The sequence below is a fragment of the Galeopterus variegatus genome, unplaced genomic scaffold, assembly GCF_000696425.1.
Source record: "Galeopterus variegatus unplaced genomic scaffold, G_variegatus-3.0.2 Scaffold439, whole genome shotgun sequence".
NCBI classification, from domain to species: domain Eukaryota; kingdom Metazoa; phylum Chordata; class Mammalia; order Dermoptera; family Cynocephalidae; genus Galeopterus; species Galeopterus variegatus.
The window spans coordinates 606,409-615,524 of NW_007726550.1; the positions used below are offsets into that span (position 1 = coordinate 606,409).

At 44.6% G+C, this 9,116-nt stretch overlaps 1 protein-coding gene across 1 annotated transcript in view; it reads right to left on the bottom strand.

Annotated features, from left to right (window-relative positions):
- The window catches only part of LOC103587304 (complement C5-like), a gene marked incomplete at its 5' end in the record, with an annotated part of 38,345 nt that extends 29,699 nt beyond the window's left edge, over positions 1 to 8,646 (bottom strand). The window contains 5 exons of the mRNA XM_008568780.1: positions 2,423 to 2,512; positions 3,412 to 3,495; positions 4,590 to 4,695; positions 4,813 to 4,887; positions 8,544 to 8,646. Of these exons, the coding sequence (XP_008567002.1) occupies positions 2,423 to 2,512; positions 3,412 to 3,495; positions 4,590 to 4,695; positions 4,813 to 4,887; positions 8,544 to 8,646 (458 nt within the window). The remainder of the gene's footprint in view (positions 1 to 2,422; positions 2,513 to 3,411; positions 3,496 to 4,589; positions 4,696 to 4,812; positions 4,888 to 8,543) is intronic.
- Between the last annotated feature and the right edge of the window lie 470 nt (positions 8,647 to 9,116).

Below are 9,116 nucleotides of genomic sequence, written 5' to 3' on the forward strand. Positions count from 1 at the left end.
GAGGGGCCCTTTCTCTGTCATTCAGGCCTACCATGTGAGCTTCCTTGTTTCTTTACTTTGCTTCCTCATACAGCTCCACTGGCTTTGATCTTTGGTTTTTAATAACATTCTGTTTTCTCATTTATCTTTGCTTGGATTGGCAACAAGGTCATAAGCCACCCCCAATCCTGTCTTCTATTCATTTGGGTATCAGTGTTTGATGCACTGTGTGTTGACCTCAGCTCTGGAATGACCAGCTTGAAGGGACCCATCTCTTCTATGTGGCCTCAGAAAAGATCCCTCTTATTTTTGCTTTTGATGGGGTTGAAATGAATGATCTGAAAGGTTTGTTCTCTTTTTTTTTTTAATTTAAAGACTGTCTTCACTGCCCAAAAAGGGTGGAAAGAGGAAATCCCATATTGAAAATAACATAACTGGGCCGACCCTGTGGCACACTCAGGAGAGTGCGGCACTAGGAGCACAGCGGCGCTCCCGCCGCGGGTTTGGATCCTATATAGGGATGGCTGGTGCACTCACAATTTAAAGACTGTCTTCACTGCCCAAAAAGGGTGGAAAGAGGAAATCCCATATTGAAAATAACATAACTGGGTCGACCCCGTGGCACACTCAGGAGAGTGCGGCACTAGGAGCACAGCGGCGCTCCCACCGCGGGTTTGGATCCTATATAGGGATGGCTGGTGCACTCACTGGCTGAGTGCAGTGCGGGTAACACCACACCAAGGGTTGTGATCCCCTTACCGGTCACAAATAAATAAATAAATAAATAACATAACATAACATAACATAATTGGACTTTTATACTTTCTCAAAGCAACTCCATCAAATGCCTCTTATTCAGCAATATGCAAAGCAGCTTTCTCTTACCCCCGTGTAACACAGAGACCTAGACCCAAACTAGGATGGTTTGTTCATTTTTGCAATCTTTCCAGACTATGAGTCTATCCCAGATATAGAAAGATAGATAACTGATCGATCGATAGATGGGTAAACTCATCATGGCAAAACCAAAGCTTGTGTAAATTAGTAGCTGAAAATGGATTAAAAATGTCCTGAATTTCAGATTCTTAAGTCTTTATGGTGGACATGGACTATGTGGTCATGAGCAGAGAGAGAGAACTATATTTTTTCTATTCTGTTATTCCAGTAACAATAGCCTGTATTCTCCAGAAAAACCCAGCTAAGTCTTCTCTTGAAAGTAATACAATAAATCCAGATTGCATTTTTTCTCATGTTAAAATACATTTCTGATATTTCAGAGTGAAAATAGTTCTAAAATGGAAAGAAGAAATAATTTAGTGAAATCTTTATTTGTTAAAACGATAAAATGGAATTAAAGAAATACATATAGTATTTTCTTCAAATGTTGATGCATTTTAAAAATTGCAGTGGTTCTTGGCTGAGTTGGGCAGCTTTCTTTTTAAATCAAAATTAATTCAAAGAAAAGAAATAATATAAACCACACAAAATTCATTTTGATGGCTTTGTTTCCATTAAGAGAGTTCAGTAGACTATGATGGAAATAATACTGGAGACCAGGATGCATCCTTCTTCTACTGCTTGCTTCCTGCATGACCTTGAGCAAATAATTTAGTCTTTCTGAGCCTCGGCTTCTTCACTGGTAAAATAGTGAAAATCCTCTGTTACCTCAAAGAGTTCTTATGGAACTTCAATAAGAAACTGCCTACGAAAGCAGATGGTAAACACAAAGTGTCAAATAAGTTGTACTTATGTTTTATTTATAAATAACACCCTTCCAATTTTCAAAAAACTATTTGAGAGACTATACAATATACTCCCTCTTTCTCTCAAACAAGCAAACAAACAAAGAGCCAGAAATAAACATCAGAAACTATGGATAGAAAACAAAGGAGCTGATTCTATCAGGAACTTGAGACAAGGCTACAGCTGTACTTGGGCATTGATTTACCTCTGAATGCTGGAAAACCAGAAGGAGATCCCTCTTTTGAAATGGAGTCTCAAACATGAATTGCAATTCTGCATATACTAAAAAGTATTTAGTATTTATATTTTTACCTTGAAGAGATTTTTAGAAAACCACCTTTGCCTCTGTCTCTGCTGTACCAACTGGAAGAAAACAAAACTGAAATCTTATACATCTGTGGCCTCTCAAAAGTTCCCTTGGAATATGTTTTAGTGCCTGCAATTCAAAAGGATCTATTACAGTAAAGTGTCTTGGCTGGGTGTGCACGTCACTTATATTAGTTTAAATGAAAGTCACATTTCTTCGCTGAAGAATAAATAACTGCATGTTAATGCTGAAAATTGATGGCATTTTCCTTCAAGTGAACATGTGGAATGCTATATCCATGTAATCACTATGTATGGCTTTTTATCTTTCTAACCGATCATGTATTCATAAAATTTCTTGTTTAAAGGAACTATATTGAACTTTTGAACTTACCATATGCTATCTCTGGTTTACATGCTGTTTCTTTTCTAGTATCTGCAGAAATTGTCAGATCCAATTCTTCCTGCATTTGCCCACAGTCAGCTGAGTTTTGTGAAAAATGGTGAAAGTTAGATTAATGTAAAGAAGACACTCTCTTTGGAAGTAAACATGGTTTCCTGTGAGCCCTGAGATAATCTAATCTAATATTACAGATGCCAGATTCCTGGAGACTTGTCTATTTTCTTCTCTTCCATAAAGTAAAACATTATATAATACAACAAAACAAAACAAACAAAAAATCTTGAACATAGGACATTCTTAGAATGGATGGTCATTCCACATTTAGCACTTAAGAAATGTGTATGCTTCCCTTGAAGAAAGGGGAAAAATGTTTCCACTTTGAGTATAATCAAAAGTCCCTTGAAGGAACCAAAATGATAATTTGACTGACTTACAGATGGTACAATAAGTACCTAGGAAATGTGTAGTTATTAAGGACTTTGAAAGAAACACAACGAAAACCAACCCAGAACCTCACGGAGCCAGTTGTTGACTATTGGGACTTTTTTCTTGGCTGAGAGGCTGTCTTAGATTTACAAAAGACTAAATAAAAATGGAAAATAAACAGAATTTCATTAAATGGGAAGGGTAAGAAGAAAGAAAGAGAAGCTAGTGACCCAATCCTGAGCCTCTGTTCTCTTGAGTTGTGGTCCTATTATGTAAAAAAGACCAGGTGAAAGTAAAAATTTCACATCATGTTACCCAACAACCATCTGGATGGTGTGCCTCAGCCCCTGTACAGTGTAGACCATAAGGTCGTTCAGGTGTTGTGGAGAAATAACTTTACGATGCTCAAGAAATCATTAGCTTCAATCAGCTGAGGTTAAATTTCTACTGCTGAGAAACAACAGTTTGCCAAACAGCCCTCCCCAGACTAACCCCAGGTTTCGAGTGACTGCTTTAAACAAGCATGCAGCCTAAATATGTTAAATGAAGTTTACCTTCTACACACTTGCACACCGTCCCTTCACAGACTTTGTCAAGTTCAGTAGGAGAAGTGCTGTAAAACATGGTGCACTGTTTATCTGCGGTGATAAAAGCATGGTTAAGAGACATGGCTTGATTGATAACACAGCACATCTACTGATCGGTGATTCTCACACAGGGCCTCAGAGATCACTGCTCCAAACCTTTCTTTTTATAGCTGAGACAAAGGGAGGTTAAATTTTCAGTTGGCTGTCCTGGGAAGGGCTCTTCTACCCTCAAAAAGATATCCCCTTGTTAGCTTAGTTCTGTGCTTGAAATTTTACTGTCCAATATTCATTTCTTAGAACAAAAATACTTGATGCTTCCATGAATGAGAGGAAAATTAATTTTGTCACATGAGGATCTATTGAAAGAATTGTAATTGTTGGACAAGAGAAGAAAAGCATGTATGTATTTCTCAAGGGGAAGGGGGGCTAGGTATGTTCCATGTGATTTCAGAAGATAAAACTTGAATGAATGGGTGTCAGTTTGGCTCACTTTAAGAATTCGCTAACAAGTAGAATTGCCCAAAGTGGAGTTGCCTGTCTTGTGAACCAATCAGCTCTCCAATCACTTAACATTCTCAGAAGTGGCTGAGTAGTCAATGTGGAATCATTCATTCAACAAACATTTACTGAGTACACATTATATACCTAACACTGTGTTAGATACTATGGACTCAAGAATGAAAACATTCTGTCTGGGGTTGGTGAGAAAGACTTGTAAACAGATAATTACAATGCAATGTAAAAACTGCTGTAATAGAGCTATCTGCAAAATGTAATGGGAACACAGATGGTGTAGAAGGTGTTCTGGGAGGATTAAAGAAATAGTAGGGTAAGTGGGCTTCGTGAAAAAGTAGAGATGCAATGAATACTGAAGGTGAATGCCAAAGATAAACTTGAGGCAAAGAATTTTAAAGTTGGGGGAAATATAATCCAGTTATTTTTAAAATGAAGAAACTGAGGACTGAGAGGTAAAATGATTTGCTCAATATCATGAAGTCGTTTGGATATTCAAGTTGGGACTTTTATGAAGAGTAAGCTCTAAAAGAGTCAATGAAGAAAATGCATGGGCCACTAGTGTATTTCTAAAGGTTCTGTAAAGAATAAAAAATAGTCTTCCAAAGAAATTTTAGAGTAGAGTTGGTTACCTGGTCTGTGGTATTCATACACTGTAAAAGTAGCAGGACTCAGAAACCCAACTTGAAAAAGTTCAAATATCCGGAATCGAACACAAAGGAAATCACTGGAGGGAATCTGTTTGACAAATTTGAGGATTTAAGGAAATCACAGGAGAAAAGATATTCATAATATCTTAGCCTGTAAAATTCGAACAGTAATAGTAAAAGAAAAAAGGCAGGAGGTGGAGCTTACCGAATTCAGTTGCAGAATAACATGTCCATCTTTGATTTGGTAATCAGTTAATAGCTGATCCACCCTTTCTACAAGCTACCAAAGGAAAGAGAAAAGCTTGAATTTAATTTCACTATCTTTTGGTTTAAATGCATTCACCTGTTGATGTATGTTAAATCACAGTAATGTGAGCTGCTATTCAAAGAAGGCGGGGGATCCAATCAAGATGGTGGAATAGACAGACCGCAGTGTCACTCTCTCCCACAAATCAACCAAATTTACAACTATAAAAATAATGTGAGCTGCTATTCAAAGAAGGCGGGGGATCCAATCAAGATGGCGGAATAGACAGACCGCAGTGTCACTCTCTCCCACAAATCAACCAAATTTACAACTATAAAAATGTAACATCAGCCAAGCTGGGGCAGCTGGAGCTCAGGGGAAGAGGAGGAGAGACCTACAGAGTTCATGAAGGCAGGAGAAACTACGATGAGAGAAAGAAAAAGCTGCTCTGAGCATTTCGGCCCACAGCTGCTTTAAGGCTGGAGCTGCTGAGCACATGGAGCAGGAGCCAGCAGAAGCTGCAGCTGTGCCCTTCAGATGGAGTTACTTGGAGGCAGCAGGGGAGAAGAGGGTCTTGGTGGCCCCCAGGACAGCAAGACCACTAGTAGGTTTCCCGTGGATCCACAAAGGAGTGAGCAACCAGAACAACTGAAAAAAGGGAGCTGTTCAGAGGCTGGTGAATCATCACAAGGGACCAGGACAGGGCCCATCCCAAGGGAAGTGTTTGGAGCACGGGCAGTGGGGGAGACAGGCCCACCAGGAGAACACTGGGACACAGCAATGACAGCCAATCTTCCCCCCAATCAGTGCAGGACCACTCAGAGGAGACTGGTCAGGAATGCAGAATTGCATGGGGTGCAGTTTGATGAAAAAACTCAGGCCCAGATCAGAGATTCTACAGAACACAGATCCACCAGGTCTCTGGAGCGCTGGAAGTACCTATAAGATTAGCCATTAAACCCTGAGCTGCACAAAAAGCCTTCCCTAGGGAAACAGCAGCAAAGTAGAAATTTAAACAACCACACAGTCAAGTACTGGTTCCCACAGGAAGTTTCTCTGTGTTAGAAGCAAAGGACAAAAAATTAGTTCCAGGCCAGGCACACCACCAGCACCTTGGGGCCTGCCTGGGAACTGGAGGCTTGGATCTGGGGACTGGACCCTACTCCTACTTCCAGGCAAAACGCACCAGTGCCTCGGGACCAGCATGGGGACCTGAAGCATGGAGAAGGGGACTGGATCCCCCTCCCACAACCAGGTACACCATGTCAGCAGCTTGGGGCCTGCCCAGGGACCTGAGGCAGGGAGAAGGGGACTGGACCTCTCTCCCACAACCAGGTACACTGAGCCAGTGCCTTGGGACTCACCCAGGGACCCAGGGTATGGAGTTCAGGGACCAGATCACCCTCCTACAAACAGACACAACATGCCAGCACCTCAGAGCCCACCCACAGACCCAGGGAAAGGAGAAGGGGAATTGTCCTCTCTCCCAAAACCAGGCACACTGAGCCAGTGCTTCAGGGCCCACCCAGGGACTTGAGGCATGGAGAAGGGGATTGGACCTCTCTCCCACAACGAGGCATACCACGCCAGCACCTCGGAGCCAACCCAGGGACCCGGGGCATGGGGAAGGGGACCGGACCTCTCTCCCCCAACCAGGTACAACTTGCCAGCAGCTTGGAACCCACCTGGGGACCCGAGGCATGGAGAAGGGGACCAGACCTCTCTCCTACAACCAGGCACACCGCACCAGAGCTTCAGGGCCTGCCCAGGGACCCAAGGCATGGAGAAGGGGAACAGACCCCCCTCCCACAACCAGGCACACCATGCCAGCATCTTGGGGCCTGCCCGGGGACCCAAGGCAAGGAGAAGGGGAATGGACCTCTCTCCCACAACCAGGCACAACATGCCAGAAACTTGGAGCCCACCCAGGGACCCGGGGCAAGGAGAAGGGGAATGGACCTCTCTCCCACAACCAGGCACACTGAGCCAGCGCTTCAGGGACCACCCGGGGACCTAAGGCATGGAGAAGAGGACTGGACCTCTCTCCTACAAACAGGCACACCACCAGCACCTTGGGCCCCACCCAGGGACCCGGGGCAAGGAGAAGGGGAATGGACCTCTCTCCCACAACCAGGCACAACATGCCAGAAACTTGGAGCCCACCCAGGGACCCGGGGCAAGGAGAAGGGGAATGGACCTCTCTCCCACAACCAGGCACAACATGCCAGAAACTTGGAGCCCACCCAGGGACCCGGGGCAAGGAGAAGGGGAATGGACCTCTCTCCCACAACCAGGCACATTGAGCCAGCACCTTGGGGCCTACCCAGGGATCCGGGATATGGAGAAGGGGACTGGACCTCTCTCCCACAAACAGGCACACCACGCCAGTGCCTCAGGCCCTGCCCAGGGACCTGAGGCATGGAGAAGGGGTCTGGACCTCTCTCCCACTACCAGGTACACCAAGCCAGCACCCTGGGTACCACCCAGTGACCTGAGGCATGGAGCCAGGAACCGGACCCTCCTCCCACAACATTGCACAACACACCAGTACCTCGGGGCTCACCCAAGGACCTGAGGCAAGGAGAAGGGGACTGGACCTCTCTCTCACAACCAGAGACACCATGCCAGCACCTTGGGGCCCACCCGGCCCAGAGGCATGCATAAGAGGACTGGCCCTCTCTCCGACAACCACGTACGCCAAGCCAGTGCCTCAGGTCCCGCCCAGTGACCTGAGGTATGGAGCCAGGGACTGGACCCTCTTCCCACACCAGGCACAAAATGCCAGCACCTTGGGGTCCACCTGGGTACCCAAGGCATGGAGAAGGGGACTGGACCCTCCTCCCACAATCAGGCATATGGCGCTAGCGTCTTGGGGCCTGCCCAGAGACCCGGGGCATGGAGAAGGGGACCAGACCCTCCTCCCACAACCAGGCACACTGTGCCAGCACTTCGGGGCCCGCCCAGGGACCCGGGACATGGAGAAGGGGACTGACTCCCTCTCCCACAACTAGGCACATGGCGCCAGCATCTTGGGGCCTGCCATGGACCAGAGGCATGGAGAAGGGGACCAAACACACCCCACAACCAGGCACACTGCCAGTGCCAAGGAGCATGCCAAAAACAGCACCTCCACGTGGGTGGCTCCCCACAGCCACCACAATAACCATGGCTGCTGCAAAAGTGGCTAGACACCACAGCCACCACGNTTAACAGAGTAACCATTATTCTTTTGAAAGAGAGAAGAAATCTAGGGCAATTAGAGGGGGGAAGGGGAGGGATTGTGGGAATGGGAGAGATTGGACAAGGGGCATAAAGAATAATTATGATTTGTAACAATATGTATGCTAGTAATATTGATTTAATCAACATATCTCAATGTTCAACTCCCAAAATATGTATAATCAATTTTGATTCAATAAATAGAATTTAAAAAAAAAACAAAGAAGTTGAAGAGCAGTTCCTCTTGAAAACACACTGGCAGATACACTCACGTCTTTTGGGCCATGTAAGTATATGCTCCCCTTTCCCTTTGATAAATCAAAACCTAGGTAGATTGTTGTTTTGGAAAGAATAGTCTGGGGGATTCTATGGAAGTGACATACTAAAATGAAAGTAAATATATTTGTCTATAAAATAATGCAGAAAAGAAAAGCAAGCATTCACAACAATATTTAAAAGAAAACACTTACATCTCTTAAGTCTTCTTCGTTCGCACTGATTCCAGTGGGCAAAGAGATATCCATCACTGCATGGGAAGACCCAGATGATGACTCTCCTGCGCTGGGCTTGTAGCTAAAATAGGTAAGAGATTAGGAAATGTAATAGATACATGAATAAGAATCTTTAAGAAAGGACTCTATTTCTTAGTAGGCTTTAATTTTTGAATCTGGGTCTCCATTGATTTGCTCCTCTACAATATGTGGGTTACAATCTCTGGATTTTAGAGTTGTAAGAGATCTTTGAGTTATCTACTCTGACTCTTTCCTCACTTAACCAATAATCTCAATGGACCACTATTCTGGAGCATAGAAGAGATCCAGTCTAGGCCAATTTTCTGGGGAAACCGAGGATGAGAGTAAAGCACTCATTCAAGGTCGCATGGCTAGGTCATGCAAGACCACATCAGAATCCAGGTCTCTTAGTTCTCACTCTACTTCTTCCTCTGATGGAGCAAATCCCAAGAAGAAAATTAGTTGTGTATTGAAAAGCAACTCAATTGGGCTGGCCCGGCGGCGCACTGCTACAGTGCGCCGCTTGGGAGC